General features: G+C 44.9%; 2 protein-coding genes across 6 annotated transcripts in view; one reads left to right on the plus strand and one right to left on the minus strand.

The window, feature by feature from the left end:
* BBOF1 (basal body orientation factor 1) overlaps positions 1 to 10,181 on the minus strand; it is a 17,735-nt gene extending 7,554 nt beyond the window's left edge. The window contains exons 1-10 of the mRNA XM_074996799.1: positions 9,978 to 10,181; positions 9,237 to 9,486; positions 7,472 to 7,537; positions 6,719 to 6,862; positions 5,909 to 5,989; positions 5,422 to 5,492; positions 4,889 to 5,033; positions 3,950 to 4,443; positions 3,441 to 3,545; positions 245 to 319 (exon numbers count right to left, since the gene is read on the minus strand). Of these exons, the coding sequence (XP_074852900.1) occupies positions 245 to 319; positions 3,441 to 3,545; positions 3,950 to 4,443; positions 4,889 to 5,033; positions 5,422 to 5,492; positions 5,909 to 5,989; positions 6,719 to 6,862; positions 7,472 to 7,537; positions 9,237 to 9,486; positions 9,978 to 10,009 (1,463 nt within the window). The 5' untranslated portion in view covers positions 10,010 to 10,181. The remainder of the gene's footprint in view (positions 1 to 244; positions 320 to 3,440; positions 3,546 to 3,949; positions 4,444 to 4,888; positions 5,034 to 5,421; positions 5,493 to 5,908; positions 5,990 to 6,718; positions 6,863 to 7,471; positions 7,538 to 9,236; positions 9,487 to 9,977) is intronic.
* A 3-nt stretch (positions 10,182 to 10,184) lies between these two features.
* Positions 10,185 to 21,464, plus strand: part of ENTPD5 (ectonucleoside triphosphate diphosphohydrolase 5 (inactive)) — a 36,529-nt gene continuing 25,249 nt past the window's right edge. For 2 of the 5 annotated variants that reach the window (XM_074996805.1, XM_074996809.1), the window contains exons 1-4: positions 10,185 to 10,231; positions 17,345 to 17,476; positions 17,798 to 18,076; positions 18,694 to 18,773. In XM_074996805.1, the coding sequence (XP_074852906.1) occupies positions 17,860 to 18,076; positions 18,694 to 18,773 (297 nt within the window). In that variant the 5' untranslated portion in view covers positions 10,185 to 10,231; positions 17,345 to 17,476; positions 17,798 to 17,859. Of the gene's footprint in view, positions 10,232 to 14,735; positions 14,880 to 16,206; positions 16,305 to 17,344; positions 17,477 to 17,797; positions 18,077 to 18,693; positions 18,774 to 21,464 lie in introns of those variants that run through there. The other 3 variants (XM_074996808.1, XM_074996806.1, XM_074996807.1) reach the window with 3 other exon arrangements.

Genomic DNA, 21,464 nt, shown 5'->3' on the forward strand with positions numbered 1-21,464 from the left:
CACGGTCAATTTTAGCTATTCTGGTAACTTGATTTAAATAAATGATTTTGGTTTTGATTATTTTGAATCCATCAAACCTGTCTGCCCAAAGAAGCAAACACAAACCTTCACTAATCAAAGTATTTCTCTATCATGGATGGAATGGAAATATTATATTTGTTTTTAAATACATAAGTAGTGCTTGAATGTTAGTGGAGGCTGCAGAAGAACCTAGACAAAATACTGTAAAAACGTGATATCTTACCTAGCTTTGTTTTTTTCTTCAGAGGCAGGAATAGCAGCAGATGGACCTGAAGGGGCCAAAACATGTTTGCGTTTCCTGTCAGAAGGAAGCAAAGGCAGGAGAAATATGGATTAAGTATAGCATGTACTAAGAGCCTTCTCTCTTTGTGTCACACCTCTCTCTTTTCTGTTCCTCACTATCTAAGGGAAGATGAATAGCTGCAGGTAATGTTATGCTAGTACTAGAATACTTGTGCACGCTATATGTTAATTTAGACAGCAGAACTTGTGTTTTGCTATTCAAGTCCTCCTGTTACAGTAAAGAGGGACTCAGAGATAGAAAAGCAGAGTTCAGGGGTAAAGTACAGTAAGTTGCTGTTCTGCAGCTTAGTTCTAACCACGGGCAAATAGGGGATAGCTGTTCCAACTCTTTATGCATACAGCTTAGATTGTCTCCCCACCATCCACACTCAATTAGCTTCTTTAGACCTTAATACAGTTTCTAACTGCTTGTGTAATTCTGACCATTCAATGACTGTGACTCAATATTAGCTCTTGAAGTCCATCCCCTCTCTGATTGACAGAGAACAGACTCCCATAGAAGATATAGCCAATATTAATCTTATCTTAGTGAAAAACAAAAAAGTTTAAATAACAGATTCCAATTCTTGTTTGTGGGCAAAGCACAAAAAGTGAGCAGAACATAGTGTTTTCTCCAAATTAAATATATTTATTTGCCATCATCATCATCATCATCATCATCCACAACAACCACGGGCTCAACAATTGTTGGTTTCTGATGCCTCCCTCACTATTTCTTTCCATCTTTCCCTGTCCAGTGTGGAGTGGCTTAGTTTCTGTAGACTGGCTCCACACCAATCTACTATATCATCTACCCATTCTCTGCGGAGTCTGCCTCTCCTATTTGAACTGTCCATTATGCTGAATATCAAGGTCTTGACTTTTCACTCATTGTTCATTCTGCAGATATGCCCCAATAGCTGTAGCTTCCATTGTACAACCTTTTACAGTAGGTTCTAGTTTTGCTGTATCTTCCTATATAATTCCTCTTTGGTAACCTTCTGCATCCATCCTATTCTCAGGATCTTTCTAAAACAACTCCTCTTGAATGCCAACATCCTTCTCTTTGAATCTTTCATTGTCACCCATGTCTCACATCCGTACAACATGCTGCTGAATACACGTTTTCAAGACTGTTCATTCCTAAGCTAACCACTTTGCTTTTCCAGATCTTATCCATGGCCTTCAAACTCTTACTTTCACTATTCTAGTCATTATTTCCTTCTTACATTCTAGTTCATACGTCATGTTGCTCCCCAAAATGTGAACTTCTCTATGTTCTCTACATTCTCTAGTTCGATCCCATCTACACTGATCTTTCTCCCTATTTCCTTATCTCCAAATACCATTGTCTTCCTTTTATCGATGTTCATAATGCTTCCCTTCCTTGTTTAGCATCTGAACCATTCTTGCTAGCTTCTCTCTTCTTCTTCCTCAATGATAACTATATCACCCACAAACCTCAAGTTGTTAATTCTCATCCCATGCACCACTATCTCTTCTACCTCTTCCTTGATCTTGTCCATCTCTCTAGGTGTGTGAAGAAGATACTTGGCAACAGCGGATCTTCTTGGCTTGCACTTCTACTTGTTCTAAACCATGTCTTAACCACAAATTTGGCACATTAACATGTGGCTGTACCAGGATGGGAATTTTCTGAGTCACTATAGGGGCTTGTTTGCATACTTGGCTTAATCTAATTCTTGACCTTCCCCCCCACCCACTTCTACCCCTCTACTCTCCGATTTGCTCACCTTGATCATTTTTTTCTGATTTGTCCTCCTTGATTACTGTTTTTGGTTCTCCGTGCCTTAAATATTGAGTCTGTTCTGGTATGGCTATGGTCTGAAGAAGTGGGTCTGTCCCACGAAAGCTCACCTAATAAATTATTTTGCTTGTCTTTAAAGTGCTACTTAACTGCTTTTTGTTTTGATAGTATATAGACTAGCATGGCTCCCTCTCTGCTACTATTCAGCTTGGACAATGAAATGGGACTGATCAGTGTCATTTTTAGTTGCTATGCATGCACAGGAATGTTTATTATTTATTATATAATCTATACTGCAAAAACAAAACAAAATTGTCAAAACTGCCATTAATGTAACACTATGGCTGAGAATTTCAACAAGTCCACTCCAAGTGTAAGAGTTACTATTCCCACCTCCACCCGTATACATAAAATAAAAACATTTTAGATTAGTATTTGAGGTCTCCTCTGTATTCTTTAACACATGAAAGCATGTTTGCAATTTGCAGATCAAGTTTCCAAAGAGACTGCAAAAACTATGTTCAAAAATTGTGCAAGCAAATAGCAACATGAGCTATGGAGTACAAATTTAATGCCCAGTTTTTAAAAATGTCAGCATAGCTTAACCTTTTTATGATTGAATAGATTGCTTTGTTTGTGGCAAGACGTTTCATTCATTGTATGGAACATGTTTGTCATTAATTGGATAAATGATCTCATTGCATTCACTTGCTAAACAGGAATCAGTTAAGCATTGATCTAAGACAGCACTTCAACTGTAGGCTGTGACCGCCTTGTAGTGGGGTTGCCAGCACTGGCTTAGACTTGCTGGGACCCAGGCAAAAGCCTGAGCCTCACCACACAGCGCTGAAGCTGAAACCTGATCACTTAAGTTGTGAGCACTGAGATTCAGGTTGCAGACCCCTTGCCTGAGACTGAAGTCCTTTCACTTTGTCCCACCCACCAAGGGTGACGATGTTTTGTCTTTCACCTCTCCTTGGCAGTAACAGGGCTCAGCAAGTCTCAGGTTTTGGTTGCCTCCTCTGTTTACAGTAATTTTAGTGGTCAGAAGCGTCACAGTTCAATGAAGTTCAAGAACCCCTAGGCTAGGGCCACTCTCTGGCCTCTTCATTGCTATAGTTACTTTTCTTCCTCTTCAGAGGTATCCAAAATTACACATGAAGACCTAGTAGCTCAACCTAGATTCAGACTAAAATTAGCTAAGATTCCCTTCTTCAAATTGAATTGGAATATCTTTCTTTAAGCCTGCACAGTTACTGGTCAGGTTAAGTTCAGGATAAGTTCAGAATGGGGGGGTTCCAAGCAATCACTCTAGATTCCACAACAGGAAGAGCTCTGTGTCCATCTACTACCATAAAAACAGTATTACCGTCGCTCCAGGCCATTCATTCTTGCAAAGAGTAACCTCAGAACACATTCCTTCTGCTCCCATGTCAACTGGCCAATATCCACCTTCCCTTGCTGGATATTTGTCCTGAAAAACAGCATCAGAAAGCAGATCAATAGAGTAGGAGAATAAAATCAAATAAAACTTTTTACCATCCAGCATAAAATCTCCTTTTTTCCTGGACAGGACACATACAAATAGCAAAATACAAATACAGTCATAGCTCTGAATCCCCTGAATTTTCTGAGTTTCACTCAGCTGGCCAATATCTAAGTAGAAAAGAATCCTGCATTGACAGGATATGAACTATACACCCTGATCAATCTTTTCCTCTTCTCCAATGCTAAACTTCTTTTCTCTTCCGTCACAGCAACCTCCACAGAGATCACTAATCTGGATATTGTTACTACACAGGGATTTTAAGATTTAAATTTCATTCCTGTGAGCCAGGGAGATGGACATTAAATCTTCTGAGGTTTAATTACTTGTACCATTTTTCTGCCTCCTGCAGGTCCTTGTACACGCTATTTGTGCTGTGAGCGTTGCTGTTAAATGTTCTGATTTTTGGATACTCTTCCTTTCCTGCAAATGCCTCCATCATTTTCTTCTGATAGGCAGCTTGGGCCACCTGCTTGTAGCACTTCCTGCTGGACACAATCTCACGTTTCACCTGCTCCAGAGCTTCTAAGAAGAAAATTTCCACCTCAGACCTCTCATCCAGGATATTCTTGGCCAGTTTCTTCACTCGGTTCATCTCCCGATCTTTCATTGTCAGTAGCTGCTGCAGCTTATTGATCTCTACCATTCCTGCCTGGTTTTGAACTAAGGCCTGATGCCGTGTCTTCTGAATTTCGGTTTCAAATTCTTGTGTCATGTGACCTAGTGCCATCTCCAGTCTCTCCACTTTTTGCTGCAATGCTTCAATCTGTTCTTTTTGAAGAATGACTTGCCGGACCTTTTCCTGAACCAAACTCTCATTGGTTTCCTAAAGGACAAGAGAAAATTAGTTGGACTCTTATCTTAGTCATCCTGAATCTAAGAACTCTTTCAAAACAGTAACACCACATGGGTCACATCAGCTGGCAGACACTCCAGCACTTCCATGTTGGACAGTGAATAGTAATCTAGGCCCAGGGCTCTGCCTCCAAGGGAGTCTACTTGAAGAGTGTCTGATCTGCATGCTTCCCATTGTACACACTGAAAAATGGGAAAGTACTATAGGAAAAGTTTTTCTATTTTCTAGTCCACAATTAAAAGGACAAAATAAGACCCTCGTGTCTCTTAAAATAACTCTAAAATACAGTAAATTGTGGATGGGTCTGCGTGGAAAGGCACTAGACCCAAAGAACTTGCATCTATATCCAGAATTTAGATTTCAATGGCCCCTTACTAGGGAACAATGAAATAGAATTAGGAATCAGAGCAGGAACCTTCTCCTGCAGAAGAAAAGCCTTGTCTTCTTCCAGCTGCTTCTTGACTCTTTTTAAATCCTCTGCCTCTTTCAGGTGATAAGCAAGAGCCTCCTGAAGACGAACATTCTCGTTAAACACTGCTCTCCCAGTGCTGTCTAACTGCCTGGAGAAGGAGAAACAAAATACAAGAGGTGACATCACAACCTTTTGGGTCTTCCTGTAAAAAAATCCATACCTTAATTTCAGAGAGAGAATTCTTTCATAGGACTGTCAGTGAGACAATTTTGCTTCCAATACCAGGGCCAAACAAGAAAAGGGGAAATCATGGAAGTGTCACAGACAGCTAGAGCCAAAATGGGTTTTATGGTAGAGATGTTGTGATGGTCACGGTTCCTTCATTTAAAGTGTGGAAGTAACATAGATGGAGACAAAGGCCCTTACCCATGTTCCCACAAACACCGTACAGTAATGTTGGCTGACTAGCAGTTACTTGTAAAACCAAGAGTTACTGTGGCTTTCTGACTTTTCTTTGCAACAGAAGAATGGCTTACACAATGGCCTCATGGTGGGCTCTCTCTGCCAGCATTACTATCTTCTTCTCAGCCTCTCTTTTTAGTCGTTGCTAAAGGGGAAAAAGGGTTTTTAAATAAATACAGACAGACTGTGACACTAAAGATAAAAATCAGACTCATAGCATTTTTCTAAAATCACAAACAAGGGATTAAAATGGCCACCAATACAACTTTATATCCTGGAGGAAAAGAGGTACCGAGTAGTGAAATGGCCCCCTTGGGGTCACTGAAACCACCTCCATGGGGGAGTGAGGATCAAGCAGTGGTATGCCCCCTAATGTAACCTGATGGCCCTTTGACTTTTCTTGGAAAGCTACACCCTATTGTCACATCATTTTATTTTTTAAACGAACACTGATTATTGTAAAATGTTCATCAAAAACAGACAAAGCAACTTCGGCCTGAGTCAATGGGGAAAGTCATTGTTCTAAGATGAGATTCATAAATCCTTCGTAAAGCACTGTACCTTTTCTTCAATGAACCTCTTCTCCAGCCTTCCAAGAGTTTCCTGATGTTCCTTGTTTGAAAGTCTCATGTTCTCTTTTATCTATGATTTAAAAAAAAACTTTAATCATGGTGGTGTATTTCAGCCTTCTGGAGAAAAGTGTAGATTAAATTCTCTAAACAGACATCTCCTAAGTTTTTAATCTTGTATTTCCCATGCCCTCATAAGCTCCTAGCATAGTCTCTGCCTCTTCTCTACCTCTCTTTGTTCATGTTACTTTCCTTCTCTTTCACAGTTTACCAGTGCTCCTATTTTTAAATTGCTATTGAGTTTCATTAGTACGCTTTCCATTAGTCTGTTAAAAATATATAGAATATGGCACAGACCTTTGTAAAACTTTCACACAGCTACATACACTCTACTCACTCAGTCAGCTGTGCTACTCAAAACCCTGTGCCCCAATTCCTTTGAGAAAATTCTGCAGACAGGTATTTCATACCTCATTTCTGAAATATATTTATTTGTATTGTGGCACCAAAGAGGTTCCAGTCATGAATCAGAGCTCTATTGTGTGAGGCACTATATAAACACATAGCAAATGATAGACTCTGCCCTAAATAGTTTACAATCTAAGTGACTTACCACATCAGTTACCCAGGTGCCATAAAAATGGCAGTATCACTTCTCATATAAATTATTAAAGACAAAGTCCAGAGGATCACGTAGTTAGTACCAGTGCAGTTTATGTATAATTATCAGTTTTTAATTTGCTCATGTTAGCATTGCTTTCAGGCCATTAAAATATCCAAAATTAATACACAACAAACTTACATCTTCCAATTCCTTCTCCATATGTGCTTTCTTCTTGCGAAATTCATTTATTGTTTTCATTTCCAACTGAATTAATCCAATTTCTCTGACTTTTTTGCTGAATTTCTCCTCCAAATCCTTCAACTGCATTGAATAGTGTTCTGCCTGCAAATTAGAAATTCTAATCTAGTCATAACCATTCAACTATGTCACTCAAGGAAATGGCAATCAATGAAAATTAAAAACCTTGATGTGCAGCACTTTAAAAAGTCACCAGTGAGACTTATCACTATAGAAGGAAAAGCAGCAAGTTGGACAGAATCAAACTACCAGCAAAAGAAGGTGCACCTTAGAAAGAAATGTTGTTTAGAGCTCTCTCTTATTATGTCTCGTTTAGTATCTTGTTCTATTTAGGGATGGATGGGCAGGAGGTCCTTGAAGATCTTGCATCCTGCAATTTATTAAGGACTGGGAATGCAGACTTCTGTACTCAGATTTCTGTAACAAAACCCAGAGTACTTGCTGTTCATCTTGATTCAGATGAGACATGTTTCTCTTGCATTTTTATCCACACCGTATCTATCTAGGTAGTATTATTGATATCAGAGAGAGCAAACCACACTCATAGCTAGAAAAGCCATCTATAATCCCCACCCCACCTCTCTTTTGCATGATTTTGTTCCTGCATAGTAACTCTTCCTAACTTGCTCATTTTACTAGAACCAAAACCACTTCTTAGCTTCATTATGAAGGAAAAAAGAAAAGTTCGCTCACCACTTTCTCATTCTCCTGTTGGGCCTGCTGCTTCAACTCTACCAGCTGCTGTTTCAGTTTTGCAATCTGCACAAGATGAAAATGGAGAAACCATCATCATGGAAAAAACTCTTTCCTTTCTGTTTACCCCTCCTCAAGCCTCTTTATGGGATGCCATCAAGAAAGCTACAACAGCATTGAACAGGTCTCTCATTTATAGGACTTACATGGGTACTGTGAGGGAGGCAGTATAGGATTGTATATGCTGGCCCTATGTTATATCTGTGTTGGCAGAATTCTTTATTGGCTACTGCAGTCCCCATTATGCCATTAGAGCAACACATGGAACTACAATGGCACCCCAAAATTATCCCCCAGATTCTTGTACTGTATGTTTGGAGTTGAGGGTCTTAGATCTGCTCACTCCTTACTGAAGAAAGTTTTATAATTGTCAGCAAGGGAGAAGAAAAACACATTTACTGTGGCTGATATTGGGAGAAACAGAGAAAAAAAAAAGTCACACAGCTGTAGTAAAAACACTTCTGATCTCAGAAGCAAATGTGCACCTAGTTTTGACTTCACATATTTAAAATATGGTCTGCAGATATTGGAAGTGGCTGACTACATCTGGTCCTGCCACAGTTTGTCTAATACAGGCAAGAAAACTCATTAACCCTGTACAACTGCTTAAATTTGAACAACTCTATAGTCAGTTACTCTTTCGCTAGGAAATTTGTCCCTTTTTCTAAGCTAGAAAACTGCAGCTTGCTCCAGGTAAAAATGAAACCTGCAAAGGTTCACACATCCATGCCAAGCACCTGGTTTTGGAGGTGCTCAGAATACCTGTCTGCTTACAGCATCTGCAGAAAGCATAATGAGAATGGCAGATAATTGCATATTTCCCAGGATGCCTGGCACAGCTGCCTGGAGCAGGTGCAGAATATCTGTGGTATATAGGAAATGATACTACCAGTGAGCTATTTTTGACTTGTTCCATCAGCTGCTTCAAATGGCTCTGTGCTGCAATAGATACTGCTTGTGCACCATAAGCAGCTGCAGTCTGCATCTCCCTCTGACAGCCATAGGCCTGAAGACTGCTATACTGTAGGATAAGCACGACCACCTTTAGTGTAGATCCACAATGTCCAATAAGCCTCCCATTCACCACAGACACACACAGTGTCATGAAATAGAGCACCCTCTGCCTGCTCCACACGCATGCTCCAGCACTTGGTGGAACAAGCGTGTGGCAGCAGTGGCTCCTCAGGCCACTGCCAGTGCAGCTTAAGCTGTGGATTGGGCCCTGGTGCGGGCCCAGTGTGGCTCACTTGGGCCCTGGCATGGCTTCTGCTGGCACCGCTTGGGCTATGGCTCAGCCCCAGCACGTCTCCTGCTGGCACAGCTTGGCCCCAGCATGGATCCTGCTGGCATGGATCCTGCTGGCGTGGCTCCTGAGGCAGTGGCAGTGACTCTGGTGAGCTGCTGCATTCAGTTTATGCAGAGGAGGGGCATGGGGGGCAGTGTTGGAGGGGCTGGGGTGCTGGCTCTGAGGGATGGCATTTACTGAGAGTGGCTGGGGGGTCCCTGGCTCTGGAGGAGGGCATTTATTGAGAACAGGGGGAGTGGGACATGTGCCTGGCTCTGGGGAATAGGAGACCTGCGGTGATTACACAAGGATGACACCCACAAGTGTGGTGATCCTTCAGTTACTATAGCACAGCACTGGTATAGATGCCTAGCAAGGTGCAGGGAGTGGTGGAATGGTTTCTTGGGTCTCTGCGCATACCTGCTCTTCTTTCTCCAAATCCTGCTTCTTGAGAAAGCTGATCACATCAACTGTGTCCTTCTCCAGACGGTGCTGTTGCCATGCCAGTTCCTCATTGTTCCTGGCCAATGTGCGTGCAGCCTCACGATACTCCACCCGGGAGATCTCAGTCACCTCTAACCGGGCTTCCCATAGCGCTGCATTGGCCTTGGCCCGCTCAGCTTCAGATTCCTTGTCCACTTTGGACTCACCCTTGGCCCGTTTCTTTGCCCTGTGAGGAAAAGCTGAGGCACGTGGGTATGAGACCCCTTGGATTCCCACCCAGCTAGGGCCCCCATGGCCAAGATCTACCCCTCCATTTCTCCTCCATTACCCGCCCCTTTTTCCTCCCCCACTTCTGCAACGTTACCTGGTTACCTCATTAACACACTGAGAAGGTCTCTCGTTTATAGGACTTGAGCGGGGACTGTGAGGGAGGCAATGTAGGATCCCCCACCCTTCCTCTCTGCCCTTCCCGGCCCTCACACCAATGCCTTGTTATCTACCCCTTTACCTCTCCATTCTCCCCCCGCCCCCTTGCATGGTTACCTGTCCCGCTAAATCCCTGTTCCCCACTCTCCCCGCCCGCCCACCCAGCAACCAACCAACCAACCAACCAACCATTGTCTGGTCACCTGCCCCCTTACCTCCCTATTCCCCTCCCCTCCCCTCCCCCTTCACCCTAGTCACCTGCTCTCTCCACCTCTCTCCCCGCCCGGTTACCTCTGCCGCTTCGCGCCCTTCCCTTTCCGCATCGTGGCCCCAGCCGGGAGCTGCCACCGTCGACTCGTAGTGCGGATCCGACTCTCTTTTGAACTGAGCTCGCGACGACCTGTTGCTATGGAGACTAGAAGGCGGGGTAGGGACGCCGCGGAGCTGGTGACGAGCGAAATATGCGACGTAACGTCGCAATGCGCCGACGTGACACGCGGCACCGGTGAGACGAGATGGGGGGAGTCGGGCGCACCGGCGAGGCGGTGAGTGCTGAGCCCGGGAGCGCGCGGGGAGAGTGACTGCACCCCCATCCCAGGGACTGGAGCTCCCAGTTCTCCCTTCCCTACTCACCTGCGCCATCCAGAGAGCCTCTGCTCCCCCACGCCCATTGCCTCCTCCCTGTGGGACCTGCTGCCGCTCTCCCTGCCCACTTCAGCCGTGACCTCCGCAGCTCGCTGTGTGTATCCCCGGACCCACTTCGCTCATACACCTGTCTACCTGAGGGAGACCCATCTGCTCCCCATACTCCTCCCTGTCCCGTTATGGAAATCTAGTGCTCCGCCCCCATACTTACTTTTCCTCCCCACACGTAGATCCCCTCATTTCCTCCATAGTCTGACCCAACCCACAAAGATCTGCTGCTCCCCGCCCCCCCCCATAAATTTGTGGGTACCATACTTGAACTTTCAAAAAAAAGCACACTCCTGAGAGGGAGTGTATCTGTACCACCAACTCACTCCATCACCACGCTTCCCTCCTAGCCTCTCTTGCACGCCTATTCTTACCCACACCTCCTCCCTGGCATTCTGTCCTGAGCCCACTCCAAACTCCTTGGCCCCAATTTGGGGCCCCCTTCTACACCCAAAATACATCATTTCCAGCCGCACCCAGGGCCTACACCCACGACCAGGCTTCATCCCCTGCTCCCCCGAGTCCCACCTTACAGTCTGAAGTCCTCAGCCCCCACAGTCGAACAGTCTCAACTCCTCACAACGCCCCCCTGCTCCCAGTAATCTATGTGCAGAATGAATTCTGTTATGTGCACCTATATGGGTGTGTTGTGTTACACATAATTTCCATACTGCTGCCCATAACAAAGTCATTCCACACATGGGCATAACATTAGAGAAAACACTGCTCTTAAATACTATGGTTAATACAAATAATATAGAGAGAAGAATGTGGGTGGAAAAAATTGTAAACTGCAGCTACATAGTGTGCCAGAATCTAGAACTTCCTAAATTATTTCAAAGAATAGTAGGACATCTGCTAAAATTTCTATGTAGAGAGCTGGCTAGCTCATCTGATTTTTCAGTCTTTAGATGACCACATTGAATTCACTAGATGTTTGTCATTCTAACTGTAGTACATGTGGAATGTTCTGATCAATATTGCAGATTGATGAAAAGTGTCTGTTGACTACCAAATACACCTGAACCTCTTTAATCCAGCAATTTTGGAAAATAGGCTATGCTGGATTATGCAGTTTTCTGGACCATAGGTCTTCACCATAAGGAAGGGTAAACAAAGTCTATTACTAAAGCTGTTGTATATGCAAACCATTAAAGACTACAGTACATGTATAACTTGTCATAAGATAAATCCTTAATGCAATTCATTTTAACTGTTATTTTGTTTTTATTATCCTATATAGATAAGTAAGGAGAAAAAAACATGAACTGTACAGTACAGTGCTCTGCCACATCTCATATTTACAAGTTAAATTGTACTAGATGGTTCCCACACATGCACACAAAACTTTTTATTCAACTGTATTTAAACTTATTCTGTTTTTTGGTGCTCCAGCCATTTTGGAATTTGAACCACAGGTGTTCGCAGATGTTATAGACACCTGGATTAAGGAGGTTCAAGTATATTAGAATATGATATTATCCTGTTTGATGTGCTTAAAGCTTAAGTTAGTGATTTTACTAGAATGATGAAATTCCTACAAGGTAGAAAACTAAACGTTCTAAAAAGTTGTAGATAGCAATACAGAAAGAATTCTTGCCCATGTGAGAAAATCAGTTTCAAGACTGAATTCATCATTGAATGAAACTTTGTCCATAGGAATCCTCGGAAGAGTAGACTATTAAGGTTGCTGAACCTGCAGTTGAGACGCTTTTGGTGCCACCATAAGTGAAATGTAGCTGCGATCTCTTAATATTATAGAACTGTTTTGTCCATGTTGCAGGCATTCCAGCATCACTTTAACATCAATTTCTTTGAAACAAAGTCATTTTTTCTTAGACGAAAAATGGCAAACATCGGGTTTTGATTGTGCCATTAAAATAAATGAAATGCAAAGTTGCAAGTCTTCTTTTGTGATACCATCACCTTTAATGTAGCACAATGGCTACGTCTACACGTGCACGCTACATCGAAATAGCTTATTTTGATGTAGCAACATCGAAATAACGTCTACATGTCCTCCAGGGCTGGCAACGTCGACGTTCAACTTCGACATTGGGCAGCACCACATCGAAATAGGCGCTACGAGGGAACGTCTACACGCCAAAGTAGCACACATCGAAATAAGGGTGCCAGGAACAGCTGCAGACAGGGTCACAGGGCGGACTCAACAGCAAGCCGCTCCCTTAAAGGGCCCCTCCCAGACACAGTTGCACTAAACAACACAAGATCCACAGAGCCGACAACTGGTTGCAGACCCTGTGCCTGCAGCATGGATCCCCAGCTGCAGCAGCAGCAGCCAGAAGCCCTGGGCTAAGGGCTGCTGCACACAGTGACCATAGAGCCCCGCAGGGGCTGGAGAGAGAGCGTCTCTCAACCCCTCAGCTGATGGCCGCCCTGGCGGACCCTGCTATTTCGATGTTGCGGGACGCGGATCGTCTACACGTGCCCTACTTCGACGTTCAACTTCGAAGTAGGGCGCTATTCCCATCCCCTCATGGGGTTAGCGACTTCGACGTCTCGTCGCCTAATGTCAATTTCAACTTCAAAGTAGCGCCCAACACGTGTAGCCGTGACGGGCGCTATTTCGAAGTTGGCGCTGCTACTTCGAAGTAGCGTGCATGTGTAGACGCGGCCCATATGAACAATTTAAAGAAGTCATTGAAACACTTCATATTGAATATACCAGAATAGACTAGTAGGCTGAAGGGAAAGAAAAAATTTAAAGGAAGGGTTAAAAGAATAAATAGATGTTATGCAAGATGATTAGATCATTTTCATGATTGGTCAATAATAGTAACAAACAACCATACAGGGAAAAATGTGTTCCTACTTAATGCTATTGATTCTACACCTGAAACGAAACGCACAAATTAATGTATTCAAGGTGCAATTGAGTAGAAAACAGAAGAATAAATCAAGGACATATTTTCATTTGTTCTGGCAGTAAAAATGTAGTAAGAACACATCCTCTCATTTTAGTTATCCTAAATGTTTGACATATGCTTGTTCAACACACTATTTAACACTTGCTAAGAAAGAAATAACTAAGGCACATTATAGAAATCCAAAAAGTCTGCAGTCATTGTCACAATAATGAATGGCTGTCTGGTTGGTTGGTTGCTGCAGCTTCCCAGCGTCACTTGGTGGAACACTTAGGAAGAGTGTGTCTATGTTTGCATCTAATTACCACAAATGCTCATAAATTGCACTGAGAACAAGGATGATTGAGCAAAACAGAGCATGCATTTTTTACAACTAAGGATGCTGTAAGGAAACATTGTATTATAAAAACAACCAAAGGTTCTATTGGGATGTAAATCACCAGATTACAGGCAGTAAAAATATGTTTTACTTTAAATAACAAGAGAATTGAAATCCCACAGAGACAATGTTAAAAAAATTTATAGAAGCTGTGAAACTTGAGTCCTGGTACAGGAAGAAGAGGCTCAAACGTGGCTGCTAGATTAGACAGAGGGGAGTAGTCCTTGGATGTTGGCCCCTGCAGAGAGGTCTCAGGAGCTCCACATTGCCTGGTGCAACCTCTGTTGCTGAGCCAACAGAGGCCCCCATGGAGACCAGGAGCAACGTGATGGTGAGGTAGAAAGCCTCTTGGGAATTCATAACCATAGCTTGTGGTGGGGTTGGAGGTGCAGAGACTGCAATACAAAGTCACTTATGAAGCAGGCTTGGTGGTGTCCTTCCCCAGGCTGTGTATCTGACCTGCCAGTCACAGGGTCCTGGGCTAGAACCTGGGGAAGCAGGGAGGGCCCAAGTTTCCCTGTGGCTCTATAGACTCTTGCTATTGGACAATACCATCTCCCCTCTCACTCCCATAGACACTGCAGAGGTTTCAATATGGGGCAGCTGAAATAGTTCTGCTTTGCAAGCTGTGATGATCTGAGACAGGCGTGACCTTGTTCCTCCTTCCACTGTACAAGGATTTTTCTGGCTGTTCAGTATACGGCTGAACTCACTTTGCCCCAGTGCTTTCTTTCACCCTGGTTACATTTTAAATTTTCTGTCATTTTAATATATAAATCTGCCCTGTGCTGATCTTACTGCAGGGTTTTGTGGTTGACTGTGTGGTGCTTCCAGTTTATGCAATGACAAACTCAGTTTTGGTAGTGCTCAAGCTATTGAAATGAACTTTGTCAATTTGTTAAATGTTTTACTCATTTACTGATCTCAGTTGAACTTTTAACTGTTTGGAACCTGCCCCTTGTACTTGGGTTTAACTAAAGCCCTATGCTTGCTTGTCAGCACTAGATCAATGATAAACGGAGGTCCGGAAGAGCAGCTAGCATGAAATGTAATGTGTCTTCCTGGTTCAATAGCTTGTGTAATAAATAGCCTAGTTATGTTAGCTGCATGTGAAGGTGAAGAAGAGGTGAGTGCAGGCACAGGCTCTGTCACACATTCCCAGCTATGACAAGCTGCTTGCCAGGTATTTTTGGAGTGGAGGAGCAGTTGCCAAGTCTTGCCTCAGGACAGCCTCAGGTGTGTGGCTACCATAATTTGCATTTGATTCTATTAATACGCTCATCCCTCGCTGTTCGAGCACAATTGGTTCCCAACTTTCTGCTCGTAGGTGAAAACTCCTAAGAGGGACACTAACTTACCATTAAAATACTTATAAAAGTCTCTGGTTCCTAGTGCTCCTAACTTGGCAAAGGAGTGGCAGCATGTGGTGCTGCCTTTGAAAGGTAAGTGAGCCTTGGGTTGTGGGTGGGGGGGTTGGGGAGGGTTAAAGGCTGGGAGCAGTTTGGGGCCATGAGTGGGAAGGAGGTTTAAAAGCTGGTGGTGGGTTGGGTCTGTGGGGGGCGAGGAGGGGTGGAGGGGGCTTCAGGCTGCTGCAGGTTGGGTCCGTGGGGTGGGTGGGTGGGTTAAGTCTGCAGAGGTTTGGGGTCTGCAGGGCTGTTGGCGGGGTTTAGGCTTTGGCGGTTTGGCATCTGTGTGGCCAGTGGGGGGGGGTTAGGCTGTGGCGGTTTGGTGTCTGCATGGCCAGCGAGGGGAGTTTAGGCTGTGGCAGTTTGGGTGCATGGGGCTGGCAGGAGGGGTCAGGCTGGGATGGTTTGGGTGTGTGGGGCCGGTGGGGGCGGTTAGGCTGTGGAGGTTTGGGGTCTGCAGGGCCAGTGGGTAGTTCAGGCTGTGCCAGTTTGGGTGCGCAGGGCCGGCGGCAGGGGTCAGGCTGCGGTGGTTTGGGTGCGCAGGGCCGGTGGCAGGGGTCAGGCTCAGGCGGTTTTGGGTTTGCAGGGCTAGCAGGGGGAGGTCAGGCTGCTATGGCGCTACTCCGGACCCACCCTCCAGAGGAGGCTCACAAGAGAAGGGGGGCTCTGGCCCCAGCCCCACAGAGGGGGCTCCACGCTCCGGCCTTGTGCCGCGGCAGGACTCCAGCCCTGACCCTGTGAAGGAGGCTTGGAGGAGAGGGGAGTTCTGGGGAGGAAGGGGGAGGCTCCGGTCTCGTGCCATGGTGGGGGCTCTGGCCCCAGCCCTCCACAGCTGCAGGGCTCCAGCACCGTGCTCCTGCCCCTCCCATGCTGCATGAGGGAGCAGGGGTGGAGCATGGAGCCCCTGCTGCGTGCCACTAACTTGGCTCATGTGCCAAGAGGGGCACACGTGTGGGGGGATTACCAACCCCTGTTCTAGAGAACAGACAAAGATTTAGGTGTCACTTGCTTCTCTGATGTAATCCAAAGACTCCACAGATTAGTTTCACCAGAGCCATGACCTGAGTCAGGCGCATGGACTTGATTTGTAGTTCCACTCAACGAACTAAATAGTCCTGAACTGTATTGTGCTGAGAGAGCGCCTTAGCTACTGACCAATCAAAGAGCATGATTTCTTCATGTGACTATATCATATTATGCAGTGGGGCACAGAGCAGCTCCTCATATATTCTCTCTGGATTGAGGCAAAATTCAGGTAAGGATCCTTAAAGGAGAGAAGTATCAGGGAGGTCACCGTGTTAGTCTGTAGCTTCAAGAACAATAAGAAGTCTTGTGGCACCTTATAGACTTAACAGGTATTTTGGATGATCTGATGAAGTGGGTCTTTGCCCATGAAAGCTTATGCTCCAAAATATCTGTCAGTCTATAAGGTGGCACAAGACTTCTTGTTAGAGGAGAGAGAAACACTGGGGCCAGCAGAAGGCATGGGTCTACCAGAGGACAGGGAGCAGGCAAGACTCTCAAGCAGAGTAGATGGAGATGCAGACAAATGAGGTGTGGGGTGGACAAGCAGGTCCAGGAGGAGGGTTTGAGGGGAAGGATCTTGAGGTGGATGGGTTGTATTGGAGGTTTTTATATGCCAAGGTACTTTGATGTGTTTGCAACCTGGCTCTTACTGGGCTCTCTTGGTGTTGCTCAGTACAAATAAGAAATATAATAATAAAGATAACTAGATTCTCCTCTGCTTGCTTTAACTACGCACTTGATCAGTGACTAAGCAGTTTCCATGTCTTTTCCTTTGTTAATATTTCCCTTGCGGGCAGGGAGGCTTGAATGAGAGAGTGAATGGAAACGGGAGGGGAAAGCCGCTGAATCTTGATGCCTAATACTAGGTCGTGCACTTGGGAGACTATGAATAATGTTGACATATTCTAGGCCGTGTGAACATTCTGAATTCCATTCTGCAAGATATCTGCTCAAAGTGTAAAAGTAATTTGTCCTCATCCTGGCTGGTTTTAGGCAGAGAACATTGTACCAAGGGGGGAGGCTAAACAACAGCTTATAGGCAAAAAGCTATCAGAGAAGTTTGAACTCTGAGAGGAGGCTGAGACACTGGAGCGGGTGTGTGTCTCTGTTCAGTTCTCCCCTCCTACAGTGTACATCCCTCTTGGTGAGCTGCTGGCAGTTCATGCCCTTTACCCTCCCCATATACTGATCTCCTCAAGCAGCTGCCCTCAGCCTGAGATGAAATTCTCTTTGTTTGTGGTACTGAATGACATTTGTGTTTTGTGCCAGGCCAGAATCCCATATGTGGATGTGAGGACGGAGAGACCCAACCCTGAGCTCCACTTACATAAGGTGTGAATTCATCTGAGGCTTGAGCTATCAGGAAAGTCCCAAGACTCTAAATTTGATCCAGAAGCCCAGGTGAGAGAGAAGGTTCTGTGTACAAAGTCAAGATTATGTACCTGGGGACTCTGTTTTCAAAAGCTCCATTCTGTGGTCTGCAGCAACCCAGAAAGCCTTTATTCTGAAAGGGTAAATCAGTTAAGTGTGGTTGCAATACTTATAGTGGAGCCCCTATATCTAAGGTGGGAACAGCTGGGACAGCTGTTTCTTGTTTAGGGGAAGCCAGAAGGGACCTCTTTCTTTTTTTAAGCATGGAGGGCTTCTGTGTTGGGTGGATTCCTTTAAAAAGATGTATGAAGTAGAAAGCTGTTGGTAACTTGTTCTTGTTTTACTCTCCAGGAGCTCCTGCAACTTTGTGAACACTAATCCATACTCCAGCTGCCCCAAGCTTCCCTTGCAAGATGGCAGCTACCTGTCTCTCCTTCTTTTTAATGCTGGCCGTTTCCTCTGTCTACTGCATTGTTTCCCATCCAAGTCCAGAGATGTGGTTTCAGGATCTCTTTGCACCTACTACGTGTCCTGTAAATGCCAGTGCCACCACCTTTTATGGCATCATGTTTGATGCAGGAAGCACTGGGACCCGAATTCACATTTACACCTTTGTGCAGAAAAACCCAGGTAAGGCTGAATGGCAGAATTCCAACAAATAGAGGCATTTCTCAGGATCCAGCCAGCAAGATTCCACAGCCTGATCTTTAGGCCTTGCCTGCCCTTGGGATGCTTTATGCCTCGTGCTTCATCCTAGAGTTTGGGAAAGCTGGGGCAGTTCTAGTATGAGCCCTTGGGTCCAAACTCTGAGTGGTGAATATTCTCAGTCTGGGGTGGGGCTTCACTGTAGGACTCTTCACTGTTAGCCCAACAGAAGCTGTTGACTTGGAGGATTTTCTTTTGTGCCTATTTCTTAAGGCTTTAGCCTAGCCATCTGGGCAATTGTTTAAGGGGAATAAATCTCTCAGTGAGGCTAGGATGAAATTTCATGCATTGTCCTTTGTCACTTGATATGTTTGCTTTATATTGTAACTTGATATGTTTTCAACATGTGGTTAATGAATTCAGAGGGCACAATGGGCACGTTTTGTTCTGTCTTTCCCTGGCAAAGGAGGATCTGTGCTTGGGTTAGAAAAGGGTGGTTGCTGTCTGCAGGGAGATATAGGGGGTGGTTGTCATGGGTGATTTTATGTGAAACGGAACTGGTGGCATATTCTCTTTCATGGGCCTTTGTTTCATTTATGCAGAGCAGCCACCTGAGCTGGAAGGGGAGATATTTGAGTCAGTAAAACCAGGTCTTTCTGCTTACGTCGATCAGCCTGAAAAGGTAAGACTCTTCTGGACTTGCCCATGCTCTCTGTATGTGTTTTCACTTAATGCTACTGAGACCTGGGAAAGCATGTGTGTGGGGGTTGAAGGAGCAGGGGTTTGTCAATATATGGATCCCCACCTGGCAGTTTGAGTGACCAACTGCGGGAGCCTGACTAGATTTGTGACATGCAGGGCAGAAATGTGGTAATTTGGGGGATCTGGCCGTTCCTAATGTGTTACGTAAAGAGCGGTGGTGTTAGAATTCTGTTCATAAAAAGCTCATGTCTTTGGCTGGAAATTTGCAAGATGCTTAAACTACAGGGAAGTCTGGAGGAATCAGTGCTAATTCAAGGGGCTAGGCAGTTGGACTGCAGATTTTACTTTTGCAGCCCAGTCTGAATCCAACTGTGTCAGGTTCCAGTCAGGTCTGAAAACCACCTAACCAAGCTCATGTTTTCTCATCTCTGATCACTTCCTCCTGCCCTTGGGGTTGGTAGCTGCTACTTGCTCTTTTCCTGGCACCTTGCATTCTGTGCGTGCCATGCCAGACCACTCAAGTGGATTCTGTGGCACGCAAAAGGAGCAGTGAGGGTAGGAAAGTCTGTTTAATGTTTGATTCAGACTTTGCCCCACAAATGTGAAGCATTGGAGCATGTCTTATAACCAGAGAAAGTTACTGTTGGCCCCCCTACTTCTGCAGCCCCTAAGAGAGTCAGCCATGCAGAACTGGTTCCTAATACACTGGCAGCCTTGCCATGGACCCTTGTCTCTTGCATGCTCTCTTGTTAGTTTTGCAGTTCATCTACAAAAAGCACAGGTGTCATGAGCCACTAGTGACGTTGCTTCTCCACACTGGATGGTGGAGTAGTCTTCTGGTGAACAGAGAGGGCAGTAGAAAGAAGAAGAAAAAAATAGATTACAGAACAAACCCAGAAATAAAAAAGGGGGTGAAAGAGAGTGAAAGTGGACAAGAGAAAAGCAAAGGCAAGGTGGGGCGGAGGTAAAAGTTGAGCTTCACTAAAAAGGTTCGGGAACCACTCTCCTAGGTTAATGAAACATTAAAGTTTCAAAATTAAACTTAAGGTTAAGAAATGTGTATGTAGAAGATTCCAATAACAACAAGATAGTCATTTCTCAGATGGTCTTGCGGCTAAAGCAGATGATTTGGTTGTCAAGAGATCACAGTTCTGTTCCTGGTTCTTCCACCAGTTCATAGTGTGGCCCTGGTAAAGGAATTTCCTGTGCCTCAGTTTCCTTATCTCTGAAATCAGAACAGGTTGAACCTCCCTTATCTGGCACCCTCAAGACGCGACTGGTACAAGATGAGAGAATTTACCAGATGACAGGAGGTCAATAGTTTCTAGCATGTTACCAATACTTCCACTGCTTACTGTGCTCTTAGAAGATGTTTAGGGGTAATTTATGGCTAAATAACTGCAAAGAACACTGAAGGTGGCTGTAAACAAATTTTATGGGACCACAGGAAACTTGGCCACACTTCTGGTAAGTGGTCATCTGGCTAACTAAAATGATGCCAGATTATGGAGTTTGCTGGATGCAAGAGTTCCAGATGAGAGGGATTCAACCTGTAGAATGTTTGCTTACCTCACAAGATTGTTATGAGATTTAACTCATTGTTTGTAAGTAAAGGTGCTATTGATAGACAAATTATTATTGTTCTGAAGACTATAAAAATCCAAATCTAGTACCAATTTTCTGGTACTTCCCATTTTTTCAAGCCCTTTCAAGGACAGTTGTTAATTGCTCCAGTTCAATTAACATATCAGCAGGGTAGGGCAGTAGGAGAATAAGCATCAGTATGAGAGTAGGCCTCCAGAGTTTTCAGAAATCACATACTCTCAACAGTTTGTGGCACAGAGTGGGATGATCAAGGAATGGCCCTGTTAGGGCCAAGGGTTGGAGCCTGCTGGAGTTGGGTGAGTCCAGGCTCATTATCTTGGCCACCAGCCCTCCCTTTGTAGTGGCCTCTTGGGTACTGGCCACTGGTCCACGCTGTCTGTGCCCGAGGGCTGTTGTGTTGACTTGGGCCGCGAGGCCACTCTGCCCTAAATGCAAGTGCTGCTGTAACTGGCTGCAGCAAGTAGGCCACGCCGACCTGAAGGAAAGAGCTGTTATAATGGACTGTAGCCACTAGGCCATGCCGCCCTGAATGCAAGGGCCCCTGTAATTGACTTAGGCTACTGTCCATGTCTTCCTGAGCACAAGAGCCACAGGATTAATGTGGACTGCTCTGATTCCCAAGGGCTGCCATATTGACTCTGGCCTCTGGGCTGTGCCACTTGCAGCCTAAAGACAGTGATCTCACAACCTTACCCTGCCCCAAAGGAGGACACGGTGTTTATCCCACATGATAGCACACCAGAATATTAGCCTTTTGTTGCAACTGGATAACAGTGTTGACTCATTCAATTTGTGATCCACTATAACCCCAGATCCTCTTCAGCAGTGCTACTCTCTGGTTATTCAGTCCCCATTTTGTGGCTGGACACTTGATGTCTTCTTCCCAGGTGTAGTACCTTGCACTTGCCTCTGTTGAAGTTCATCATGTTGCTTTGGTCTGAAATCTCCAGATTGTCAAGGTCATTTTGAATTCGTATCCCTTCATGCTGCAGCTTGTCCTAGCTTGGTGTCATCCGCAGATTTTATAAGCATACTGTCCCCTCTGTTATCCAAGTCATTTGTAAAA

Source organism: Carettochelys insculpta, chromosome 6 (genome assembly GCF_033958435.1).
Source record: "Carettochelys insculpta isolate YL-2023 chromosome 6, ASM3395843v1, whole genome shotgun sequence".
NCBI classification, from domain to species: Eukaryota; Metazoa; Chordata; order Testudines; family Carettochelyidae; genus Carettochelys; species Carettochelys insculpta.